General features: G+C 42.3%; 1 protein-coding gene across 9 annotated transcripts in view; it reads left to right on the top strand.

Moving 5' to 3' along the window:
- The window catches only part of LOC149438256 (uncharacterized), a 60,809-nt gene extending 33,053 nt beyond the window's left edge, over positions 1-27,756 (top strand). For 5 of the 9 annotated variants that reach the window (XM_089660056.1, XM_089660053.1, XM_089660057.1 and 2 more), the window contains 2 exons: positions 858-1,185; positions 4,349-5,865. In XM_089660056.1, the coding sequence (XP_089516182.1) occupies positions 858-1,185; positions 4,349-5,210 (1,190 nt within the window). In that variant the 3' untranslated portion in view covers positions 5,211-5,865. Of the gene's footprint in view, positions 1-857; positions 1,186-4,348; positions 5,866-15,071; positions 15,119-19,429; positions 19,511-21,710; positions 22,058-27,481 lie in introns of those variants that run through there. The other 4 variants (XM_089660059.1, XM_089660058.1, XM_089660061.1 and 1 more) reach the window with 4 other exon arrangements.

Below are 27,756 nucleotides of genomic sequence, written 5' to 3'. Positions count from 1 at the left end.
AGGACGACAACGCCTAGGGAGAATAGCAACAGTGCTAAACTTTCTCCATTTGTAGACAGTCTGTCTTACCGTGGACACATGAACATCAAGGCTTTTGGAGATACTTTTGTAACCCTTTTCAGCTTCATGCAAGTCAACAATTCTTGATCGTAGGTCTTCTGAGAGCTCTTTTCTGCGAGGCATGGTTCACATCAGACAGTGCTTCTTGAAACCAGTAAACCCAAAACAGGTGTGTGTTTTTTAAGGGCAGGACAGCTGTCAGCAACACCTCCAATATCATCACACTGATTGGAGTCAAGGTTGGCTCACTCCTGGCTCCAATTAGCTCTGGGAGAAGGCATTAAGCTAGGGCCTCACATACTTTTTCCTCCCTGCACTGTGAATGTTTACATGTTATGTGCAATTAAACCATGGCAACATCTAATGTTTGTGTAGTATTATGTTCAGCAGACTGTGTTCTTCTATTGTTGTGACTTAGATGACGTTCAGAGCACATTTTATGCCCAATTCATGCAAAACTCCACATAATCCCAAGGGGTTCACATACTTTTTCTTGCAACTGTATTAAAATTCTAGGCAGGACCCTGCATAAAACACATGTAACGGTACATAAAGTGCTTCAGATGAGACATGTAGATGTCTGTAAAACATTCACATCTGTAAAACTCTTCTTCCAGTTTTCTATCCCAGAATGCTATCTTTTCATGTAGTATGAAAACATAAGAATTTTGGCACTTTTTTTTTTTTTTTTCCTTTCTTTCTTTACAAGTAAAATTGGCACTTTATTCTTCCAAGAGCTCCCTGCTTATGACAGAGGTGTGCACTCTGGCTTTATTCTGAGTATCTTGCTTTGGCAGGTTTTAGGGAGCCCATTATGAATCTAATTGATGAAGCTATCTTGCTGGTGGTGTTGAGGAGAAGGAGGAGGTTTAGGGAGATGGAGGAGAAAAGATCCAGGCGTCGCTACTGGGCACATCCTTTGACGTCGCAGCGGCTGACAAATAGTTTATTTGCTACGATATACAGAGACCTTCGCAAATATCCAAAGAAGTTTTTTAACTTCACCCAGATGTCTATCTCCACTTTTGATGCACTGCTTGAGATCCTGCGACCACGACTTACCTGTTCGGATACCAACACATGGAGGAGTGTGTCTGCTGAGGAGCGACTGTTGGTCACACTCAGGTATGTTCTAATCGTAAATGTAACCTATAGTATGTATGTATGTATTCCTCATGTGTTGATAGTGTATAGTGCCACTATACTTGTACAGTATACTGTGTCGTAGAGTATAGGATGTATAGTGTGTTTGTGTGTATGTATATCTGCCATAACATTATGACCACCCACCATAACCTGTCAAGGCATGGATGCCACTAGACCTCTGAAAGTATGCTGTGGTATCTGGCACCAAACCATCAGGAGCAGATCCTTTTAAGTCCTATAAGTTGTGAGGTGGGATCCTCATGTATTGGACTTGTTTTTCCAGCACATCTCACATATTCTCAATTTGGATTGAGATCTGGAGAATTTGGAGGCCAAGTCAACTTGTGTTCTTCAAACCATTCTTTAATTCATCAGATAAGGCCACCTTCTTCCATTGCTCCTTGGTCCATTTCTGATGCTCACATGGCCATTTTTGTAGGCACTTTTGGCTGTGGACACTGATCAGCATGAGCACCATGACCTTGTGTGTTCTGACACCTTTCTGTTGGAACGACCATCAACTCTTTCAGCAACTTGGGATACAATGGCTCTTCTGTGGGATTGAACGACACAAGACAGCCTTCACTCCCCACATGCATTAATGAGCCTTGGCCGCCCTTGACCCTGTTGCCGGTTTTCCTTCTTTTGACATCTTGTAGTAGGTCCTCACTATTGCAGACCAGGAACATCTCACAAGAGCTTCAGTTTTTGAGATGCTCTGACCTAGTCTTCTAACTATTACCATTACAATTTGGCCCAAGTCGCTCAAATTCTTACTCTTGCGCATTTTGTTCTGCTTTCAACATACCAACTTTAGGGACAATGTGCTCACTTGCTGCCTTAAATGTCCCAGTGATCCTCAGATGCCATTATAATGAGATAATCAATGGTATTGATTATACTAACTTTACTTGTCAGTGGTCATAATTGTGTGTGTGTGTGTGTGTGTGTGTGTGTGTGTACATTGAACTTTCTGCCAAGTACAGTGGGGCAAAAAAGTATTTAGTCAGCCACCAATTGTGCAAGTTCTCCCACTTAAACAGATAAGAGAGGCCTGTAATTGGCATCATAGGTAGACCTCAACTATGAGAGACAAAATGAGAAAAAAAATACAGACAATCACATTGGCTGATTTGGAAAGAATTTATTTGCAAATTATGGTGGAAAATAAGTATATGGTCAATATCAAAAGTTCATCTCAATACTTTGTTATATATCCTTTGTTGGCAATGACAGAGGTCAAATGTTTCCTGTTAGTCTTCACAAGGTTGGCACACACTGTTGCTGGTATGTTGGCCCATCCTCCATGCAGATCTCCTCTAAAGCAGTGATGTTTTGTGGCTGTCGCTGGGCAACATGGACTTTCAACTCCCTCCAAAGGTTTTCTATGGGGTTGAGATCTGGAGACTGGCTAGGCCACTCCAGGACCTTGAAATGCTTCTTACAAAGCCACTCCTTCTTTGCCCGGGGCGGCATGTTTGGGATCATGGTCATGTTGGAAGACCCAGCCACGTTTCATCTTCAATGCTCTTGCTGATGGAAGGAGGTTTGCACTCAAAATCTTACGATACATGGCCCCATTCAATCTGTCCTGTACATGGATCAGTCGTCCTGGTCCCTTTGCGGAGAAACAGCCCCAAAGCATGATGTTGCCACCCCCATGCTTCACAGTAGGTATGGTGTTCTTTGGATGCAACTCAGCATTCTCTCTCCTCCAAACACGACGAATTGTGTTTCTACCAAACAGTTCTATTTTGGTTTCATCTGACCATATGACATTCTCCCAATCCTCTTTTGGATCATCCAAATGTTCTCTAGCAAACTTCAGACTGGCCCGGACATGTATTGGCTTAAGCAGGGGGACACGTCTGGCACTGCAGGATCTGAGTCCCTGGCGACGTAGTGTGTTACTGATGGTAGCCTTTGTTATGTTGGTCCCAGCTCTCTGCAGGTCATTCACTAGGTCCCCCCGTGTGGTCCTGGGATTTTTGCTCACCGTTCTTGTGATCATTTTGACCCCACAGGGTGAGATCTTGCGTGGAGCCCCAGATCGAGGGAGATTATCAGTGGTCTTGTATGTCTTCCATTTTCTAATTATTGCTCCCACAGTTGATTTGTTCACACCAAGCTGCTTGCCTATTGCAGATTCAGTCTTCCCAGCCTGATGCAGGTCTACAATTTTGTTACTGGTGTCCTTCGACAGCTCTTTGGTCTTCACCATAGTGGAGTTTGGAGTGTGACTGTTTGAGGTTGTGGACAGGTGTCTTTTATACTGATAACAAGTTCAAACAGGTGCCATTGATACAGGTAATGAGTGCAGGACAGAGGAGCCTCTTAAAGAAGAAGGTACAGGTCTGTGAGAGCCAGAAATCTTGCTTTTTTGTAGGTGACCAAATACTTATTTTCCACCATAATTTGCAAATAAATTATTTCCAAATCAGCCAATGTGATTGTCTGGTTAGTTTTCTCATTTTGTCTCTCATAGTTGAGGTCTACCAATGATGCCAATTACAGACCTCTCATCTTTTTAAGTGGGAGAACTTGCACAATTGGTGGCTGACTAAATACTTTTTTGCCCCACTGTATATAGATATTAGGGAATAACAGCTGAACTGTTCCAGTTGCCTGTAGCAATATATCAGTTCCTAGCTTACCTTCTCAATGCTGCAGAAAATAAAATGAAAGCTAAGTTCTGATTCCTTGTTTTGGGCAACTGGAACAGTTAATACCCAATTTATCTCTATATAATTTCACATATATAGCCATTTACTATACAGGAACAGTTCAGTATATACTAGGGATAGGCAACTTTTGTGGTTTCAGGTTTTCTGTATATTAATTTTCCCCAGAATGTTTTCCCTATTGGACAGCATATAAGATATTACATAATTAAAAAAAAGAACAAAGCAACATTATCAACAGATTAGGTATAGTTGCCCATAGCAACCATTCACCTTCTAGATTTCCTTTTCCAAGTAGCCGTAGAATAAATGAATGATATAGCTAGATATGGGAAATGGGCTCAGAGTAGTAAAAATCTCCACACTCCTTTTGGAATTCCTTTTGAGGTGTGTGTGTGTGTTTGTGTATTATAGCTATTTTTATTGAAAGTCTGGTTTTTGTATTGCATTTGATGTTTCAGATTTCTGGCATCAGGACAGTCGTTTGCGTCGCTCCACCACTATTTTCAACTAGGTGTGAGTACAGTGGCCAAGGTGACCCATGAAACTTGCCTGGCACTGTGGGAGGAGCTGCATCCGGTTGTAATGCCAGAGCCTACAAAGCAGCTGTGGAAAGACGTGGAAGATGAGTTCTGGATGTTGAAGGAGTTTCCCAACTGCATTGGAGCCCTGGGTTGCAGGCATGTTAGGGTGAAGATGCCCCCAAACTTGGGGTCAACGCATTCAAAAAATGTCTCGATTGTCGTCCTGGGTTTGGTGGATGCCTACTATCGTTTTGTTGGCATTGATGTTGAAGCTCATGGAAATTCAAAAGATTCCAGTATATTCAGGGAGTCTGCAATGGGACGTAGGCTGTATGAAGGGGGCTTAAAGATCCCACCTAGGAAGCCTCTGCCTTGTACAATGGAGCCAAGTCTGCCACATGTGATTGTGGCAGATGAGACCTTTGGACTGACGGAGAACCTAATGTGCCCCTACAGTGGGCATGGACTTGCTGATAAAGAGAGGATATTCAACCACCGTCTGAGCCAAGCACATCAGGTGGTGGATTGCGCTTTTGAAATCTGCACCACTAAATGGCGTATACTCCAGTCCGAAATGCAGCTGAATGTGGAGAATGCCATGAATGTGGTACGGGCTAGCTGTCTGCTGCACAATTTTGTCCTGGAAAAGGAGAGAAGATCTTCATACCCTGTTCCCCGAAACACTGCTCAAGGCGTGCACTTTGTGGACTTGAAGCCTACTAGCTATGCCATGAACATTAGAAATGCTTTTGCAAATTTCTTTGTATCCGCAGAAGGGAAAGGTCTCTTTGCAGGATGAATAAATATAATTTGCGTTTCCACACCTATGAAAACACTTCTGTTTAATCCTCCCTTTTAATGCTGTTCCTGCAGTTCTTCAGCACACAGTGGGGACAGGCAGTTATGCCTATCGCTCTTTTGTTCTGAATATCAGCTGTGACACAATCCTTATTACAAACAGCTAGAGAGTTTAAAGAAAATGTAAACAAATCTAATTATGGTGATGATCCCTCCAAAATGTCCACCTAGTAATGACAGTGAAAAATAGGTACTGTCTCCATTGTCATTCAAAATCTGGCCTGATTCTAAAATGTGGCAGGCCACTCTTGCTGCCATGGGGCAGTGTCTCAGTATGCCCTTTTAATCTAAGAAATGGACCCAGAACCCACTGAGAGAAGTGGTTAATCCCTATGTGTAAGTTGTCCTATATGGGACAGGCAGAACACTCTTCTCCATGATCATTTATTAGACATTGGACACCATTCTAGGCCTGGGCTTCTTCCCTTCCATCCCCCAACCCTCCTTCGGGGGGTTCGCAACTCCTTTCTTTCCCCTTGGCAATTACATTATATTGGATTACTTCTGTTACAGGTCATGATTTTTAATGTTATTGTTGTTGACCCTTCATGTTCTGTTTTGCTGAAAAATTTAAATTAAAGATATTTGAACTAAAATACCATGTTCCTCAAAACCATCAAAAACAAAGTTATATTAAACAAAGTATTGCAAAAATAAAACTTTCCATGGAATTAGAAATTCATGAGTTTTGATAGCGGTAATGAGCGTGTTGTGGCATCATAGGGCTGGGTTAAATCAATGGGGAACTGAGAATGTTTCACAGGGGGTTGGGGGAGAACAGATCATGGGACAAAAAATGGGTCTCATGATTGCTGGAGGGGAGGAGGGAAGTAAGGTGGGTAGGGATGCATAGGTGTGGTGGGAAGGGCCATACTGGAACATAGCTCAGGAGTGAAGTACCCTGACTGAGTTGAGATAGGGGGGGTAGTAATGTGTATCTCCAAAGCTGGAAGGTCTTTTAGATGAACTGACTTGCAGGCCTAAAGATTTGTGTATTTATTATCATCCCTGGCTTGCAGTTCAGCATTCTGCTTACTCGTGTGCAGCAAACTGTGCACTGCTTCAGAGACTGACAGCAGTAGCCATCAAGCCACAGTTCAGTGGGGGGAAAAAACATTCATGTCAGTGCAATGAAAAAAATAGCTTGTGGTTCTAGAATTATTGTGACAGCCCAGTAATTTAACCTCCCTGGCGGTAATCCCAAGTGTGGCTCGGGGGTTCATTTTCAGTACCAAAAGCGATAACCCCGAGCTACACTCAGGATTACACTGTAGTGTGTGTAGTGTAACTTACCTTGTCCCTGCGATCCCCCAATGTCCTCCCACTGTGTCCTCCAGCTGATTCCGGGTTCGGTTCCCTGTGAGCACCTCAACGCAGGGGGGTGGAACCGGCGGGAGAGTCAAAAAAGTAAAAACATGACATCCACATAATACATTGTGATCTGTTAGAATTACATTACTGTATCAAACCACCTCACCTCAGTTTTGTCCCTAGCACTTTGTACACTGCCCTGCCTGCGCTTTTACCGTTTCTTCTTCCTGGAAACTTGAGAACGTCCATGGTTTTAGACCAGCTAGAAAACAGCGTTCGTGAAGTAGAATTGCGTGATAGTGGTTCGTGGGGAAATTCGTCATCAGACACTGAAATTTTCATGCAAAACAGTGTACCGCTTTGACATTCAAAAATATTGACATAATCAGACCGCCAGGGATACCTTGATTAGAGAAATACATATGGGCCACTTGCTGTCTCTTTGAGGTAGATGTGCCTTGCAGGCAGCCATAGATACATTCACCCTGGGGTCAGCTTAAGAAAAGCTACTGAGACAGTGCTGTAGCACACAGAGGAGAAAATGTAGTACATTTCCTTGCTGTGTGTACTACTGAACGCTGACCCTTTCCATTAAGTTTTTGGGACTTCCACACATCTATGGGGTGTGGTTTGGTTTTTTTGGGTTTTTTCATTTACATTAAGCCATCAACACATGTACCCCTCAAGGAGCATATGTTTCACAACCATACTATGCTCTTTTAGACTGGAGGCAATTGCCTACCAGCATGTTTTTGCAGTGTGGGAGAAAACCAGAAGGAGATGCATGCAAACTCCATGCAGATGGCATCCAAGAAGGGATTGCCAAGGATCCCTGTGCTACAATACATACATAATTTATTAGTTTATAAACGTCATTATATTTGCTTGTTTGACTCCATAGGCCTGTAAGGAAAAGACGACAGATCCCATGTGTGTGGATGATGCTTTCTAGACTGGCCTGTGGTGGGGCTCCGCTCTAGCCAGACATATTTTCCTCTGTCAGTTCTGTCTGTTGAGCAGCAGCCTTCAGCGTCTGCTCAAACCTTGTTCTAAAATTTAAGAATTTTATGTCAAAGCACCATACAAAACATTTCAGTTCTTATGGCATAGTCCAAGTTTCTGAAATATTATTGCAAGGGTAATTGTGGGAACCCCTACTCCCACCTCCTGTGCACTTACCTTGTACAGCACCCACAATCCGGTATTGCTGCCTTTGGCATGACTCTCCTGTTGCGCACCAATTGTTCCAACACTGAAATAGACCAATCAATTTGGATGATTTGAATCCTGCACCAAGCAGTCCGTACTGTCAGTATAGAGTTCATTGCAGGGAGGAGAGCCACGCTAAGGGATACAACACCAGGTTGTGGGTCCCGAACAAGGTAAATGAGCAGGTGTTGGGAGTAGGGGATCCAGTGTTTCACTGGAGTTTCGACAGAAGTCCATTGCTTAAGCGATGTCGTTCAAAGGGACATGTTTTAAAATTTTCTGTCAATCAGTGTCTGCAGGCAATAAGTTACAGCAGCTGATCAGTGTGATCTTACAGCAGTGGGTGCCACTGTCAGAATATAATGTCCTCTTGGAGGTTCCTCCATCCACTTCATATGTATGGATGAAGGAATCGGTTAGGGTGTTTGTGGTGGTGTTTTTTTTTTTTTTTTTTAATAAACTGTGTGCCAGCTGTACTTCAAGGTACAGTGCAAATTAAATTGGCTCTGTACCATGTGATTTCTGTGGCCAGTCAAAGGCTGTATGTTCCAGCCTCTGCTCCATTTCCTCTTACAGTGGATTGTAGGACAGAGTCGGTGGGTAAAAAAAATAAAAATAAGGCAGTCACCAGAGTAGTGCAATGTGACTATAATACTGTGGCTAGTGATTAGATACAATAACTGGCTGCTCTGATATCACGATTTGACAGTTCAGCCAGCCAGTGGTTCTGATCACTAGCCACACCAGTCACAGTTTCATCAGACCAGTGTAAGCCAGCAACAGTATTCCTAATCACTGCCACACGATTCCCAGTGTATACCAGTAGCAGTGTTGCTGATTCTCTCCACTCCAGACCAGTGCAGCCAGCAACAGTGTTTCTGATCATCACCAGACCACTCAGCGATCGTGTTCCCATTCGCTAGCCAAGCCAGTCCCAATGTCACCAGACCAGTGTAAGCCAGCAACAGTGTTCCCGATTGCCACCACACCAGTGCAGCCATCAGCTGATCACCACCAGACCAGTATAAGCCAGCAACAGTTAGTGTCACCGGAGCCAGTACAGCCATCAACAGAGCCAATACTGCCATCAACACTGTTCCTGACCACCATCACATCAGAACAATGTCACAAGCCAGTGCGGCTAGCAACAGTGTTCCTGATCATCTATTGACCCTGGCCTGCTTATTAAAAATGTCTCTGCCTGCCATCTGAAGTGCCCCATCTGCTTGTCCCACATACTACATTCCTGCAAGACACCAGTCCCAGCTACCTACGGACAACTGCACTCCTGGAACCAGAGTAACTCTTTTGTTCACCCTTTTTCAGCATTCTGCATTTCCTGACCAGTGTACATGGCATTCTTGGTGGTAGCCTTGCACCGGTGGGATAGGTTTGCATGGCCTATAGGTATAGGGTCTGCTACAGATGTATTCCTTGACCATTTGTAGAGATGAGCATTACAGTACACTGTTTTTGATACAGTGTTGGTTGATTTTGTGATACACAAAATGCAATGTTTGGTACATATTCAGTCCAAACATTAAAAACATTTTCATATGTGGTATCCCCATACTCGAGAGGAGTAGTAAAATGTGTTCTGAGGTGAGATTCTAAGTTTGACAATGTGTATTAGTAATATCTTTTTAAATTACAACTTTAAAAAAAATATTTTTACACAAAGTTGTCAATAAGATTTCGAACAAGATATCCTAACAAGCAGCATGTACACACTTGGTATTACACCTCAAAATCCATTATGCTACTCCTCCCATGGATGGGTGGGATACCATATGTTGGACTTTCTTGCATACTAGCCACACAGCGAGGCCCAAAACCCAAGTAGCACCTTCAAGCTTGCAAGGGACATAAATATGCATCTAATTTCATGACTATCTCATTTTTGGAGGCACTAGACAAGGTCAATAGAAACACCCACATAATGACTACATTTTGGAGAGTTAACATCCCAAAGTGTTTTTAAGAGGCATAGCGAGTCTTTTGAAAATGTATTTTTTGCCACAAGTTTTGGAAAAATGCAGAAAGAAAAATTAATTTACACTTTCTTTCTGCATTTTCCAAAAACTTGTGCCAGAAAACTAAAAATCTTTAAAATACCCATCATAATCATTAATAATACCTTTAGGGTGTGCTTTCGAAAATGTTGTAATTTTGTTGGTGTTTCTACTGTCCTGGCAAACCAGGGCCTTCAAAAATGAGATAGGTAGTTGGGAAAAATAGATGCACAATTTACTATATGCCTCTTACAAGCCTGAAGGTGCTCCTTAGATTTTGGAGCCCTCTGTGCAGATAGTCTTACACTTGTAGTATCCCCACTCTCGATAGAAGTAGCAGAGAGTGTTTTGGGGTATAATTGTTAGCTTGCCTATACTGTGTGTTATGGTATCTTATGAAAGAATACATTCACCTTTAGTAACATGTAACACACCCATATTTAGGGTTTGACATGTAACTCGTTACTATGCAGCATCCCCGCTCACACCCCTGACAGCAGCAGGGGGTTCTTCTCCCCATACCTGCTGTTACATTTTAGAAACCTTTTAAAAACAGCTCCACCCACACAGCTGTATCATTCATTCACAATGATCTATGAATAAACTACAAGTGCCATCTTCCACAGTGGCAGATGGCTTGTAGTACACAATGAACTACAAGCTTGCTGATCAGTGGCCACAGTGTTCACTGACGCTTCCTGCAGCTCAACAACTGTCTGCCGTTACCAGAGTGTCTGCAGGAGCCAGATATTACTCTTACTTTCCACTCATTGCAGGTGCAATGCTTTACAGGCTCCAAGGTAAAAATAAATGCACTTTTGTTTTTTACCTGCAATATCCTGTACATTTATCATTATTTTTTTGTTTTGCTAAATATGAATTTTAATTGAAAGCTTTTTGGAAAAAAAATCCATTTTCTTTCTACATTTTCCAAAAGCTTGTGGTAGAAAAATGAAACGTTCAAAAGACTTTCTAAAATGTGGCCATTTTGTGATTGTTTCTACTGTCCTGGCACTCCAGGGCCTCCAAACACACAGTAGGTATTCAATAAAATAGGTGCTTAATTTATGCTCCTTGAAAATGTTCCTTGGAATTTAGGCCCCTCTTTGCATCTAGGCGGTATTTTCTTCATTTTCCAAAATCTTTTGCCAAAAGATGTGATCTTCATAAGACCCGCCGTGCCACTAATTAACCACTTTGCGGGATTTATCCCCCTTCCATTTTTTGCTATACAGTACTGCGTTACTTTAACTGACAATTGCATGTTCATGCAACACTACGTAAATTAAATTTGTAATTTTTGCCCACAAATAGAGCTTTCTTTTGGTGGCAGTATTTTAGACTTTTTGCTATAAAACATACCCCCCCCCCCCCCAAAAAAAAAATGGTGGCGGGGTTCCTGTCCTGGCACTTCAGGGCCTCAAGAAATGTGATAGGAATTCAGGAAATCACATACAAAATGTATGCCCCTTGAAAGCCTGCAGGTGCTTTTTGGAATTTGGGCCCCTCTATGCATATCGGCAAGGAAAAAGTCTCACTTGTGGTATCCTCATAATTGGGAGGGTAAATAATGTGTTTTGGGGTCTGATTGTAAGTATGCCTATGCTGTGTGTGAGATATAATTTGTTAAAATAACTTGTCAGTCAGTCTCACAGTGCTGAAAACTGAAAATGGCCTGGACAGGAAGGGCTTTAACATGCCAATCTTCTAGTGGTAAAATTACGCAGAAATACTGAGAACAGGTACAGAATTTTCTTCTTTGATTTTATGCAGCTAAACACTGCACAAGATTTCTGAGCACAAAGCCGCTGTCTGCCCATAAAATGCAGTATAGCTTGGTTCAGATCCATAAAAACTATACACTGTAAGAAGCTGAATGCAGCATTTTTTATACCCATACGCATGAGCCCTGGGGCAGTGCAAGGCCTTGCCACGGTATGAGTTTAGTAAATTTGTACAGAGATGACACAGGATTCTCAAAGGCTCAGTTTGAGAAGCTCCAGCTTGTGTATGTTAAGTGGGAAAGCTCTGTTTAATGTTTTTTTTTTAACTTGGTTTGAGAATCTGGTATTGGGGCATGGAGTTTGAAGGTTCTGAAGTGTCTTGAGTGGGAAGGAATCTTCAATCCTGTATCTGGACTTTGCAAGACACCTTCAGCCTGTGTGAGTTCACAGGTGTGCAGTGTTGTTATAAACGTGATAAAAGCTCAGGTCAGATGCAGCTGCTGCCATTTGGAGATAGTCTTTGCATGAAGAGAGTGCTGTGCTCCAGCTAGGAGGGGTGACTTACTCTGGAGACGAGACCCCATGCTGGAGGGACTTCTTGCACATAGGATGGAGAAAAGCAAGAAAGTCAGGACACCTATGAAGCATAGCAGAGAGACTGGGAAAGCTGAGATTCCTAGCAAATCCTGGAGAAAGTTGGCATTCCCAAGAGGTGTGTGAGACCCTGGGGTGCTGGACAAACCCTGTCAGGATTGCCCAGACTAGGCCCGTAAAGCATGATTCTGGGACAAGAAGGCTGAGGGATCCTGTGGTCAGGAAGACCATTGCTTATAGTGACGGAGCTGCTGGAATGTAGCCAGGTAGGCTAGCATTTTTGTTTGATGCAGATGATCCTTGTATTGGAAATCTGTTTCTGAACTTTACTTCATCTTTGTTTCAACAAAAGTGGGCTTCTGTGTCCTTAAACCACAAGTTCAGACTAATGTGGACTCCAGTCCATGTCACCAGTCTAGATGTCTCCCCCTCTGAGGAAGTGTTTTGACACGAAACGCGTCAGAGAGGTGCCCCTGACCTGTGTGCATATACCGCAAGGCCATCCTGATTGGTTGACTTATCAGATCCGGATAAGCTTTCTTGGGGCTCATTATTTCTATGTGAGCCCAATTTTGAAGGTTCCTGAGGTTTTGGAGGATATATGGCCCCCCCTTTCCTCTGCTGATGATGATCCGGGTGGAATGCTTAAGAAGACATCTAGACTGGTGACATCTAGTGGTCGACTTGCTGATGACATCTGCCTGGTATCATAAGTCCAGAGTACCAGGAGCAGGTCTTAATTGCTCCATGCGCAATTTATGCGCTATCTGGTTAGTGCATTATTTGTACATTCACAATACCACAAGAGTCACGGTTTTCTTGATTATGGACTGTTGGAACACCTGCACTTAATCACTTTATTATAAAGGACTGAGTTATCTAACATATTTAATATATGTTATTGTACATTATATAATTCATTATTTAATTATTCTTCTTTTCCATCACTTTATTATACATATAGAAGCGCTGCATACTCATTTTATATTTCCAATGTGGCAGACTTGTCAGACCGTTGCATGAAGACTGCTCTTCTCACACACCGCATTGATCTTATCTGCTGACTACTGATCCCAGAGAAGGATTTTATACAAGAACTGGGTTCTAATTAAAGCTCAACTCTAGGCAACCTAAAATATCTCCCTTGTAGTGATGCTACATCTTCCCAGAGGCAACTCTAGGCTTTGTGAGCCCTTGGGCAAAACTCAGACATGATGCCCCACTCACGCCCATAATGGAAAAAATAATTAAATCGATTAAAATTAACTAGGGGATGGGTAATGCAACCATTGGCGGTTCAGGAGTGGGGCTAACAATTTAGGTGTACTGTAACCCATAACTCACCTCTGTGTTAGGCTGGGGGGGGCGGGGGTTTGATGGAGGGTAGAAAAAAGTCAATTACAGATTTGCAGGGTCTCACGGCTGTTACATACCAACCGCAGGCAAAGACATGTGATGCCAACCGCCGCAGGTTCCCGGTCAATCAGAACTGGGGTAATTCGTTAGGCCAGTGTTTCTCAACCTTTCTTTACTTATGAGGAACCCCTAGCAAAAAGTTTAAGATCTCGGAGAACCCCAGAAATATTGTTCACATCTATTGCTCACAGAACATTGGTGTGATCAGCGAGCTGTTGATAACTATTTTTAGAAATAGCATTAAATAAAAAATTTGTATTTAAAAAGAAAATAATTAAAACATACCTCCTAAATGTGAAACTTGTGCTTTCTTTTTCAGCAGATTCTCCATTCTGAGTCCAACTTGGAATAAACTGTGTGTGTGTATGGGGGGGGAGGCAGCAGGGCAGGGTACGGGGGCTCAGGAGGGCACACTACATGAGGGGGAAGCAGGGCGCATTACATGGAAGCAAGGCACATTATGTGGGAGCAGGGCACGTTACATGGAGGCAGGGCACACTATATGGGAACAAGGCACATTGCATGAGAAAGGGCACATTACATGGGACAGGGCACATTACATGGGACAGGGTACAAAGCACATTACATTGGACAGGGCACTTTACATGGGACAGACTGTTGGATACAATGTGGGGGACACAGCTGGGCACACTACTGTACCTGCTTTCTTCTACCCAGCTTCAGAGGCGGCTTTTAACAGTCCTCCAGCGGCACGCCATTCCCCATCGGCCTTTCCTCCTATCCTGTCCATCCCAGATTGTCACATACAAGCACCCAAGATGGACAGGAGGGGAGGAGGGGCTGGCAGGGTATGCCAGCTGATTCCCTTCACCTATGTCCATGCGATCTCCCTGTCAACTGCCTGCGACTGACAGGTACATCGCTCAACCCCAGTTGAGAAACACTGCGCTAGGCAAATTAGGCATCCGCAAGGCCCCTGTGAGCACAAGGCCTTATGCAACCGCTTAATTTGACTAATTAAAGAGCTGCCTCTGCTACAAGGATAACTCCTCATTTCTATGTAGGGGCAGCAAGAAACACTTTTGCTTATTTTATTCTCCACTCCACTATGCTCCATCGATGGATTGTCCCTCCACTTGTTCACATTCAGTGAAGAGTTAATGTCCCTGCATCGGTCTTGATAATATCAGAGGACTTTAGACCACAGGAACATGGGGAGGTTGTGGGGACCAGTCTAGCAGCACAGAGGGGACCGCAGGAACGGAGAATCAGGTAAGTAAACCTGCTTTACCAAATCACCTAGACAGAAACGAGCATTTAAACCTTGCAGTGCTGGTATAGCCTCAGTGCATGGTAGAAATTTTAGGTTTCCTAGAGTTCAGCTAGAAGTGCTCAGCAAAAGTAAGTGAAAGTAAGACGTTTTTTCTACACCATAAGTGTATCCATTTGAATTTAAAGAAACTAAAATTGGACTTCAATAGGAAGTCCAGGAGAAATATTAGCCAATCAATTATGTAGTTCTGTCAATAAACAAGTTCTGTAGATTGTCCTAATTAAAGTAATCTTCTGTTTCAGATGGTGGAAATGGTGGAGGAAAACATACAACAGAAAAGACAGGACTAGTAAGTAGCTTTAGTTCTGCATCTGTTTGTCCATTCTACTAAAAGTGAATGTCTACAGGTTGTCAGTGGCCCATGGATGGATCCCTGTCGTTGTTAGAGGGGTAAAGTTGCAATGCAGTAAGGTCATCAAAGCCAAAATGTAAGTTGCTTTGGATAATTAAAGTATATTAAATGACATGATTTTAACCTCTCCGCGAGTTTCAGGAGGCGGGAGGGGTTTTAGGGTCATGTGAACGCCGTGATTCGCCAACACGGCGGTCACATTTTTGGAAAAGGTCCCGATCGAAAGAGGAGATCGGGACCTTTCCGTGAGTCACAGACATATGTGCTGTGAGCGCGCAGGGCGTGCGCACTCAGCACATATGTATTTTCTAATTGCACGTAAATATGCGGCCGTCAAGGCCCAGATGCCGAGAGGCCGCATATTTGCATACGTCGGCGTCAAGGGGTTAATGTTACTTGAATGTTTCCCACTTTTCCATGGACTGTTTATTTACATATATATATATATAGTGAAGGATATAAGTATTTGATCCCCTGCTGATTTTGAATGTTTGCCCACTCACAAAGAAATGGTCAATCTAAAAATCGAATGTTCGGTGTATTGTAACACTGAGAGACAGAATAGCAACAAAAAATTCAAAAGAAATACATTGCATGTCTAACAAATTATGCACTGATTTGCATGTTCATGAGGGAAATAAATATTTGATCCCCTTCACTAAACATGACTACTTCCTGTAGTTGGCCACCAGGTTTGCACACATCTCAGGAGGGATTTTGGCCCACTCCTCTTGGCAGATCCTCTCCAAGTCCTTAAGGTTTGGTCCCTGACGTTTGGCAACTCAAACTTTCAGCTCCCTCCACAGATTTTCAATCAGATTAAGGTCTGGAGACTAGCTAGACCACTCCAGGACCTTAATGTGCTTCTTCTTGAGCCACTCCTTAGTTGCCTTGGCCATGTAATTTGGGTCATTGTCATGCTGGAACACCCATCCATGACCCATTTTCAATGCCCTGGCTGAATGAAGAAGGTTCTCACCCAAGATTTGATGGTACATCGCCCCGTCCATCGTACCTTTGATGCGGTACAGTTGTCCTGTCCCCTTAGCAGAAAAACGACCCCAAAGCAGAATGTTTCCACCACCATGTTTGACAGTTGGGATGGTGTTCTTGGGGTCATAGGCAGCATTCCTCCTCCTCCAAACACGGCGAGTTGAGTTGATGCCAAAGAGCTCGATTTTGGTCTCATCTGACCACAACACTTCCAACCAGTCCTCCTCTGCATCATTCAGATGCTCAGTGGCAAACGTCAGACGGGCCTGGACATGTGCTTTCTTGAGCAGAGGGACCTTGCGGGCACTGCAGGATTTCAGTCCTTGTCGGCATAGTGTGTTACCAATTGTTTTCTTGGTTACTGTGGTCCCAGCTGCCTGGAGATCATTGACAAGATCCTCTTGTGTAGTTCTGGGATGATTCCTCGCTGTTCTCATGATCATTGACACTCCAATGGTGAGATCTTGCATGGTGCACCAGACCTAGGAAGACTGACAGTTGTTTTGTATTTCTTCCATTTGCGAATGATTGCACCAACTGTTGTCTCCTTGTCACCAAGCTGCTTGGCGATAGTTTGGTAGCCCAGTCCAGCCGTGTGTAGGTCTACAATCTTGTCCCTGACATCCTTGGACAGCTCTTTGGTCTTTGCCATGGTGGAGAGTTTGGAATCTGATTGTTTGATTGCTCCTGTGGGCAGGTGTCTTTTATACAGGTAACAACATGAGATTTTTTTTTCCCTCATGAACATGCAAATCAGTGCATAATTTGTTAGACATGCATTTCTTTTGAATTTTTTGTTGCTATTCTGTCTCTCAGTATTACAATACACCTACCATTCAATTTTTAGACTGATCATTTTTTTGTGAGTGGGCAAACATTCAAAATCAGCAGCGGATCAAACACTTATTTTCTTCACTGTGTTATATCGTGCAAGTCTTCTCAATTTCTATTTCTTTGCTACACTTAGGATCACCAGGCATCCACTTGTAAATGTAGAGTCTTTATTGGCCTCTCAAAACAAGCAAACAAAAACAGCCTTCTTCAGCAAACAGTCCATAATTCTGGTATAATTAAGACCACATAAAGGCTCACTGCCAGTATACTAGTCCCACAATTAGGTTTAGAGTCCCTGTTTGCTTCAGGGACACCGCAAAGGCCAGAAGAGCAACTCAGCAAACAAGTGTCTCAATTGCCAGAAAGTCCACCCTTGTTCACAGCTGTGAACTACTCCGCCTCATTAACAAGTGCTGACTTCTTCCTGCTCCCTTTCAGGCCTCCTTTGCAGTTGGGTTAACCCTTTTGGGACCAAAGTCCCTATAGTTAGGATTTGGAGGCTCTTTTGCACCCATAGTATCTCCAAGCCTCCAAATTCTGGGTCCCAAGCAAGGACTTATTAATCCAAAGTGCACCGTAAATCAGTTCTCTTCTCTCCAAGAGGACTACCCTGAAACCGTTCATCCTGCATGGGTGAGAACCTCTGAATACTCAGAATGTGTTCCCATCACCTTCTTAAAGAAGATGCAACCCAAATAATGGGGACATGTATCTCCATCCAGGACCCATCCCTGGCATCCTGTACAACCTATTTCTGCTTAGATTTTAATCCATCTCAGATGCATTCAGGTTCAAGACTTTTAAAATGTACATCCAGCCAAAACCATTTTTTTGGTTTGTATAGAGTTCGGTTAAAACCCCTGTCAATTCGTTTTGCTATCTGTATCCCCTTAGGGAGATCTTCTCTCACTTCCCTGTCTTAGTGACAACATTGCAAACTATTTTAGGATGGGAGCTATTTAGTAGGGACAGCAAAAAAAAAAAATCTACGTTTTTAGCCTACTCCTTCTTTTGAAGTTGGAAAATGACAGTTCTTTTTGACAGTGGCAAAAAAAGACACTGCATTTTTGACAGTTGGAAAATGGCAGTTATTTTTGACAGTGGTAAAAAAAATAAACTGCATTTTTGACAGTGGCAAAAAATGACTGCATTTTTGACAGTTGGTAAATGACAGTTATTTTCAACAGTTGGAAAATGGCAGTTGGGAAATGACAGTTATTTTTGACAGTTGGGAAATGACAGTTATTTCTGACAGTGGTAAAAAATTAAACTGCATTTTTGACAGTAGCAAAAAAATGACACTGCATTGTTGACAGTTGGAAAATGACCATTATTTTTGACTGTGGAAAAAAAAAATGACACTGCATTTTTGACAGTGGCAAAAAAATGACACTGCATTTTTGACAGTTGGAAAATGGCGGTTGTGCAATGACAGTTGAAAATTACAGTTATTTTTGATAGTTGGAAAATGGCAGTTGGGAAATGACAGTTGAAAATGACAGTTATTTTTGACAGTTGGAAAATGACCGTTATTTTTGACAGTGGTAAAAAAAAATGACACTGCATTTTTGACAGGGGCAAAAAATGACACTGCATTTTTCACAGGGGCAAAAAATGACACTGCATTTTTCACAGGGGCAAAAAATGACACTGCATTTTTGAAAGTTGGGAAATGACAGTTGGAAAATTACCATTATTTTTGACAGTGGTAGGAAAATGACATTGCGTTTTTGACAGTTGGAAAATGACAGTTATTTTCAACAGTTGGAACGCGGCAGTTGGGAAATGACAGTTATTTTTGACAGATGGAAAATGACAGTTCATTTTCACAGTTGGAAAATGGCAGTTGGGAAATTAGTTATTTTTGACAGTTGAAAAATGACTGTTATTTTTGGCAGTGGCGAAAAATGACACTGCATTTTTTACAGTGGCAAAAATGACACTGCATTTTTGACAGTGGCAAAAATGACACTGCATTTTTGACAGTTGGAAAATGGCAGTTGGGAAATGACCGTTTTTTTTGACAGATGGAAAGTGACAGTTAATTTTGACAGTTGGAAAATTTTCAGTTATAATAATGTAATTTTATTACCATCAGGTCCCTATTAGGGATGTTTCCCCTCTTTACCTGTCCTGAAAGGCCATGAGGGTGGGAGGGCTGAAAGCGAAGAGGGACAGGTCAGACTTTGTAATTGACTGCCTAGTGAGTTACAGCCAATGGCAGCGCTGCACTGTATCTGTAGGGAGCAGGAGCACACCAGAGGTTCCTCTGGCTAGTCTGAGCTTGTGTATATGCCCATGTGACAGTCTTCTGGATGCCACTGAAATTGATATTGCATGCCCTCCCTGGCACAGGTACCTTAGGTTGCCTGTCGGTAGTGTACACTGATATAAACGTTTGATGTTTTTGTTGTCTTTCAGCAGTCAGTAGAAGCAAAGAAGAGACGAAGTGGTCTTCAAGTCCATGGGGATATCCTGAGCTTGGAAGAAAGAGAAGCAAGGGTAGGTGTGTTTGGCACACAAAGCAGTAAACCATTTTACAGACTCACAATGTGCGTAGTTTAGTTTTTGCAGAGAGTGGTATTCCACCACAGTTATAAATCGGCTTGTAGAAGCCTTGCCTGCATGCCAGCTGATTTTTTTTATGTTTAAATTAAAATGACACTTTACATAAAAACTAAAAATGTGCAAACAGGCAGGCTCTGTATTTCAGAAGAAACATACTATGTCTCATCTGCAATAAAGGATTCTCACCTGCCTGTTTGTTACATCATCCTGAAACAGCCAATCCAGATGGCCAAAGATTCTGAACTCAGAAGAAGATGACAGCGCCAGCGAGGGAACTCACGGACATTGCATTTCTGGAGGGAAGATGAGTATAGCTCCACTTTAAAGAAGGATTATGGACAAATATGTGCCGCAGCCATGGGTGGACTAACCATTTGAGCACTCGGGCGCTGCCCGAGGGCCCAGGGTCAGTAAGGGGCTCCATGAAATGCCTCTGGCACCTTTTTTGGGCGTGGGCAAGGACACAGGGGCCCCATGATCCCCTATTGCCCGGGGGCCCCATGAGTTGTCAGTCCGCCTTCCTGACCAGGGCAATTTTCAGCTTTCAGTGCACACTTTGACTGACAATTGCGCGGTCATGGAACACTGTACCCAAATGAATTTTTTACCATTTTTTTGAGAGAGATAAAGCTTTATTTTGGTGGTATTTATTCACCACTTGGATTTTTATTTTTTTTGCTATGTAAATGAAAATGTCCACAAATTTTGAAAAAAAGTGTTTTTTTATAACATTTTGCAAATAAATAATATTTCATCATAAATATTGGCCAAAATTCATTCCATTATCTTTTTAGTAAAAAAAAAAATCCAAATTAGTTTATAATCAAAAATTATAATTTTTAAACATTTTTTTTTTACATTTTTATTTTTTTTTTTTATATTTTTTTTTATTTATTTATTTATTTATTTTACATACGGTCACCCTAGCAGTACAGTGTCACCATGGTGACACTGTACTACTTGTGGGGGGTGATGAAGATTTTTTTTTTTTTTTACACTGATTGCTTTTACACCCATATAGGATGTAAAAGCACTCATTTCTCTTTCTCTCTGTCTGCATTCTTGCACTCATTGAGAAGTACTGAGTGAGCTGTGATTTGTCACAGCTTGTCACATGGTACAAGGCTGTTGTGAATAGCCTTGTACCATGTGACCTCTGTGATCATTCACAGATTTCACACGTAGTAAGCAATGATGTCACAAGTGACATCTTGCTTACTACTTTGCATGTGATCACTGATTCGCCAATCAGTGATCACATGATCGGGACCTCATACAGAGGTCCCGTCCGACGATCGGTGTTTCACTGTGTCCGAAGGACACAGCGGGCACCGGATCGCGGTACTGCACGCTCCCAGGGAGCGCGCACAAGCAGGGTGCGGGGAGGCCGTTTAGAAATGGCCACCCGACCCTGCAGTGCCACCGTCCGGCCGTTTATATGCAACGGCCGTTCGGGAAGTGGTTAATAACCCGTTAGAATATTTTTTTTTGCCATCTGTGTCCCATTTCAGAGATTTCCTTTCACTTCCTGTCTCGTAGCCAAACAGGAAATGAGGAAATCCCTGCAAATTAAAAGAATCCCTTGAGGACCCAAAGGTTACTTGAACTAGTGTCCCTATTGGAAGATTTCCCCTCTATTACTATTATTCTAAGGAGAACCCAAAATTTGGGATTTTCTTTACTTTCACTTTCAATGATAATGGTAAACAAGACAAACAGGTTGGATCTCCTTAACGGGGGCACAGACAGCAGTCATTTTTCTCCCTGATTTTTCAAAGGATGATGGGTGAAAGGGTGTCAGTAGGGCAACCCATGGAGCAAGTTTGCTCTGCACATGGCCAGCTTAATCTGGTCCCAAACCAGGTTAATAGGTGATGCACACACCTCATAAAAATAAAAAAAAAATGATTTTAATCCCTGTCCACTCTATCCAAAACTAAAAAAAGTTTTGCCTTTTGTTCTACTTTAAGACTTCAAACTTTAAGATCCTCAATCTGTACTTTAAAATTGCAACTCTAGTTCTTGTTAAAGCATTTTGTTCTATAGAAGGGGGAAAAAGGGGAATACAGATGAAACTGGAAATCTTCCCCTATTGCTTCCTTACAACTAAAACTTTTTGTTTTCCTTCTTGCAGCGGCTCAGAGTTCTGAAGGGCAACATAAATCCATTCCTACAACAGAACACATTTACATTTGACCCTATAAGAACTGCTTCAGGTATAAAAGTAGAAAGTGCAGATGTGACTAGTCAAGATATTGAGAACACGGGCTGGTGTAAATGTGGTCACTGTTGTCAGATGTCCACAGTGGAAGAGTCTGTGTGCTGCCATGAGATTTCTGGGATGAACTACCCCCCGAACGATGACTGTATCACCCTGCACCCTGCCTTCCAGAAATTGTGTCTGGAAAAGGATCACCTGGACTTCCTGTACCGCTTTCTGGGTCGGATGAAGAGAAGAAATGACATTCCATACTATCTTCAGTAAGTATATGTATACAGTTAGATGGTATTTAAGCTTGTTGATTTGAAAAAGTATAATTGCCTGTCCCCCCACTACATACTGAAATCTTACCTACAGGCCACTAAGTCACTAGTGTGTCCTTACAGCTCTGAAGCGACTGGTGACAGCTGTAAGGACACACTAGTGACTTAGTGGCCTGTAGGTAAGATTTCAGTATGTAGTGGGGGGGCAGTTGGCTAATGGAACCACAGCGAGAAGGAGCAGTCGTCTGACACACTCGGAAGTGAGTTTAATTTGAGTCAGCAATGGTGGAACTGGTATTACTAATAGACCAGTCAGCAATAACATTGACAACCCACACAATGTTGAGTAGGTCCCTCTTTTGCCACCAAAATAGCCTTGACCCATCAAGGCATGGACTGTGCATCTATCTGCACCAAGCCATCAGTAGCAGATCCTATAAGCCTTTGCTGGCATGCTTTCTTCCCACAGTGCATTCTGGTGCCATCTCTTCCACAGGTAAGTGAAGTACACGCACCAGACCACTTAATATAAAAGAAAATGTAGGCCACCAGGCCACCTTCTTCTATTGCTCTGTGGTCCACCTCTCACGTGCCCATTATAGGTGCTTTTGGCTGTGAACTTGGGTCAGCATGCGCACCCTGACCGGTCTGTGGCTCTGCAGCCCCATACATAACAAACTACGATGCACTGTGTGTTCTGGCACCTTTCTATCAGAACAAGCATTAACTTTTTCAGCAATTTGCACGACCGTAGCTCTTGTGGCGAATCAGACTACATGGGCCAGTCTCCATTCCCCATGTGCCTTGATGAGCCTTGGCTGCCCATGACTTTTGCCGGTTCACCGTTATTTCTTCCTTGGACCACTTGTTGGTTGTTCCTGACCACTGCAGACTGGGAACATCCCAGAAGAGCTGCAATTTTGGAGATGCTCTGACCTAGTCATCTAGAAATTACAATTTGGTCCTTGTCAAAGTCACCCAAATTCTTACACTTTCCCATTTTTTTCTGCTTTCAACACAACAGCTTCAGGGTCAACATGTTCACTTGCTGCCTAAGATATCCTACTGACTTTTAGATGTCATTGTAATAAGATAACCAATATTATTCACTTTACCAGTTGGTGTACATAATGTTATGGCTCATTGGTGTACTTCTACAGGCTGCCTTTTTTTAAAAAAAAAGTTGAATAAAAAGAAATTACGCTGTTTTACTTTTTTTTTTTTTTTTGCTTAAAGGCTGGTATAGGTGGGTAGATACAACATGATTTAAGGTGCATTTGCTTATATTTGAGATTGGTTTGATACACATTTGATCATTCAGGTTTACTTCACAGGTGTACTTGACATGCTTCAGCTGCCTTTGTGTTCCCATTGAACATAGGGAAAAAAGCATGCCATGAACACAAGCCTGTATACACAGGCTGTAAAGCAGCCCTGTTATTTTCCCATTCAGAGCAACATAACTGGTTGACACAAAATCCAAAAAAAGAGACCACACACTGTGATATTTGTAGATTCCGCCAAACTTTATTGCTTAAGACAAGCAAAGAGGAAATTCCACCTCCTAGCTCCTCTGATATGTTTCCCTACTGGTGCTTATTAATAATAGGGGGGTAAAACTTCTTCACAAGCCACTACCATTCTTTTTTAAAGGCACAAAGTCCATAATATATAACCAAAAACTCTGGTTAGGTCACATCTGGAGTATACCATCCAGTTCTGGTCACCATTCCTCAGGAAGGATGTGCTGGAACTGGAGAGAGAACGGATTAGGGCAACCAAGCTAATCGGGAGCTGAAGGATGTCAATTATGATGAATGACTACAAACACTAAACGTATTCTCCCTGGAGAAGATGCCTAAGAGGGGGTATGATCCCAATATACAAACCTTTGAATGGTTACTCAAACATTGTGAGAACAGTATTTAATCTTAGGTCTTTAAAACAAATAAAAAAAAAGACACACCTCCACACAATGAGTTTGGATGAGATACGTTCAATCTCAAGCTGTATAAAGAGTTTATTACTGTTAGATTAGTAAGGTTGTAGCACTCCCTTCCACAGCTGGTGGTGTCGGCAGGGAACATGGATAAATTCAAAAACTTTCAGAAGGGTTTCTTAGTGAACACAATGTACAGGTATGTGGAAAATAGTAAACACACACACTCCGGTTGAACTGGATGGACTGGTGTCTTTATTCAACCTTACCAACTATGTAACTATATTAAAGGCAAAAAGGAAGGCCAACATCTTGAAAAAATATGGCTCCTGTGTATTATACCAGGGCATGGACACCCATTATGTATACTATATATATAGATTGCCAAATGTAACCAAACAAGTGGAAACCTAAGGAGTAATAGGTTGACTTTAGAGCAGGGAAGGTAATGAACAATACTTTCCTTTTGCTCTCCCCCTTAGCCTTGTTCACTTTTGGGAGCCAGCAACAATCCTGGTATTTGTGAGTATGAAGGCACATGTGACTGCCCACTTCCCCCACAAAACAGCATCCTGAGCCTGAGGGTCCAATTGCCCACGACAAAAGCTTTCCAGTGGACGGAGGTAGTGTCCTATGTAAGTTCCGACCCAATCAGAACCTACATAGCAGTTTCATAGGGGGCTCAATAACATTAGATTGTGCTCAATATACAGAAAAAAAAGCAGAGGGACATTGGGCACACTGAAAACCCCATGAGCAGGTACATTTACACTGAAATGTGCGAAAAGCGTTATTAGTTCATATAGACATATCTTCTTTACTGCAGATAATCCTTTATAGTGTAGGAATGCTGGACCGCGTGGAGATATATTATAATGTGATGGGTGGTTTGCAGCCCTGGAGGCTGCTAATCAGTAACCGTGGAGTCCAGCTGGACCCTCTGAGGCATTTACTAAGGTTTTGGAAGGATGGAAGCACCACACCAGCTTGAGCCTGGTTGACACCGGTGTGACTTCAGGTGCAAAACGCCCCTGAAGTAGCATCTAATTTATTTCCATCTATTGTCTTAATCAGTGTGATTTCAAGTAGAGAGATTTCAACAATAGTTCATGCACTTCGTTTTACCAATTGTATTGCAACTTGCATTGACGTCTGTTAAATGAAGTTGCAAGCCACAATGAAATCGGAGGTACAAATCACACTGATCTGCAGCTTTGGAATCGTGCTACTTCAAGTGAAGTAGTGTGATTTCAAAGTTGCATTCAGCGTGAACCAGGGCTCACAGATTTTATTTTTTAACAGCCAATGTGTTTCAGGGGCTCAACACTCCCTCTTTATCGGGGCTAAAAAAATAGATGATGCAGGCACCTGGATTGGAAAAAGGAATACAGGCGCCTGTATGATCTATATTTTTAGCCATGTTGAAGGGGGAGTGCTGAGCCCCCGAAACATGTTGGCCAGTTTTTAAAATAAAATCTTTCAAAGGATTATACAAGTTGGTGTGGCGCTTCCAGTTTTTTCATACGTTTAACTTGTTGTAGATAATAGCTGACACAGATAAGGATTATGCATTATTTTCAATAATCCTCTCCTAGTTATTTAGGAATTATTATAAATGCAGATTCCTGGTCAATTGCAGAAATTACAGTACCATCTCATGTGGCATGTTGCAAGTCTTTTTGCTTCTGCTTTGTTGGAAATATTTACATGTGACATTTAGTCCCACAAGATCTTGCTTTGGAGCCTATTATATGAGTAAAGGCTTATTGATGGTTTAATCAGAACTCCAGGCTAAAGGATCTGTCCAGCCTGTCTTATTATTCGTACACCTATGTCGTGTGGAACGGCAAAGTAAGTGACACCACAGTGTCCTGGTTTAGCTGTGCTGCTACCGGTGTCACCTCTCCACATTACTTCCAGACTGTACACTTGACAAAGATTCAGCATCATCCCCTTGCATTCTTAGCACCAAAAGCAAGGTTATGCAGGAAGCCTTAAATGGCGTTGTCTTCTTCTTGACTATGAGTACAGTAGAGGTGTTTGTGGATCATAATCCTGCCCAAACAGAATTATAAATCCTATAGCAAGTAAACATTTAATATATATGCACTTTATCTAGGTGTTTGTCTGGTGTCCCAGTTTTAGATGTAAGCCGTGAGATATTAGAGGTAAGAGGGATGGCAAGTTTTGATACATCAAAGATATGGAAAGGTATATCGGGCACACCAAACGTAGCTCCTCTTGCTGTATGTATTAATGTCAGCAAAATGTCTGCATACAAGAATGTCTCCACTCTAAAACCAACCTTCTTTGATGAATTTCACTACTCCTGGCTTGCTCACAAGGATGAGGGAAGTCCTATGGTTGTGGTCAAACCATAAGTGGTGAATCACATCAAGGAAAGTTAGTTTTCAGGTGGGCAACAATAATTAATAAAATTGTCGCTGGAGAGAAAGGAAGAATTGAAAGTCCAAAATTGTAGGGGAGTAGTCCTTACTGTACAGTGTTCCAATGAGGAGTATAGTGGAATCAGCAACATCAGGAGGCAGCACCCTTAGAGTAAAGCTGAACTCTGTGCATGGAAAAGAAAAGGAGAGAGGGGCGCCAAACTAAGTGCAGTATTAAAAGGTTATTTTTGTTAAGAAAGGTAACTGAGGTAGCTCACTAGATAACAATAGAGAAAAGGCATGTATCTCAGGATAGATGTCCTTCAAAGGTCCCGGAGGCTGGTGGAGAGGGCAGAATACCATCTAGGAGCCAAGGCTGTGGGGACCTGGTCTGGTTCCACGCTGGTAGCGTCCAGCATCCAGCAGCTGTGATGGAAACCAGGCTGGGATACAAATGGCGGCCAGGCGGACGTGACGTCACCACGTAAGCGTAATGTCACAAGAGGGGGCAGTAACATGTTTCAAAGCGTCAGCTTCTTCATCAGACCTGAAATACATGCCTTTTCTCTATTGCTATCTAGTGAGTTACCTCAGTTACCTTGCTTAATAAAAAAATAACCTTTTAATACTGCACTTAGTTTGGCGCCCCTCTCTCATTTAGTTTTCAGGTGGAGACATTCTCGTATGCAGACATTTTGCTGACTATTAATAAATACAGCAAGAGGAGCTACGTTTGGTGTGCAACTGATATACTTTTTAATATCTTTGATGGAGAGTGGAGACAGACTACAGCAGCCAGCACCTGGATTGTCCATATATGATAAGGGGAGTGAGTCTTGAACAGAAATATGGATTCAAGTTTGGACATATGAGGGGGGGGGGGGGGTTGGGGGAGAAACCCTAATAAAAATAGGGTGGGGTTACATTTTAAATGCAACCCCAGTGGTGGGGTTACATTTTAAATGATAGCTGTCATAAAAGTGGGGGGTACAGTGAATGATGTATAACGTGTATTTACAGATTTGGGTTTTTTTTCTTTTTTTTATTACAGTTTATTACTCTTAAGCTGATAGAATGCTTTTTTTTGTTTTCCAGCAAGCTACGCTGCATGTCATACAGGGCATTTGTAGTGTGGGCTCATGGCTTCTTGGACAAGCGTGGCTGCAAACCTGTCCCAGCATGTGTGGTGAAAGTTGTACAAGAACTTCTGCCCTACCCGGAGGAGCTAAATGTCGGCTATATAAAGATATACGATTACCCGGCAGCCATAATGGCTTTGGATCATATTTAATACATTTTGTAGTTTTGTGTGTATGTTTTTATATAAAAAAAGTTTTACTTAATAAAAATACTGTTTTGGTAGAAGAAAA

The sequence above is a fragment of the Staurois parvus genome, unplaced genomic scaffold (genome assembly GCF_062004578.1).
Source record: "Staurois parvus isolate SC_StPar_1 unplaced genomic scaffold, SC_StPar_1.0 ptg001200l, whole genome shotgun sequence".
Lineage (NCBI taxonomy): Eukaryota > Metazoa > Chordata > Amphibia > Anura > Ranidae > Staurois > Staurois parvus.
Note: the sequence above shows the minus strand (reverse complement) of the source record. Positions and strands in the feature narration are given on the sequence as shown.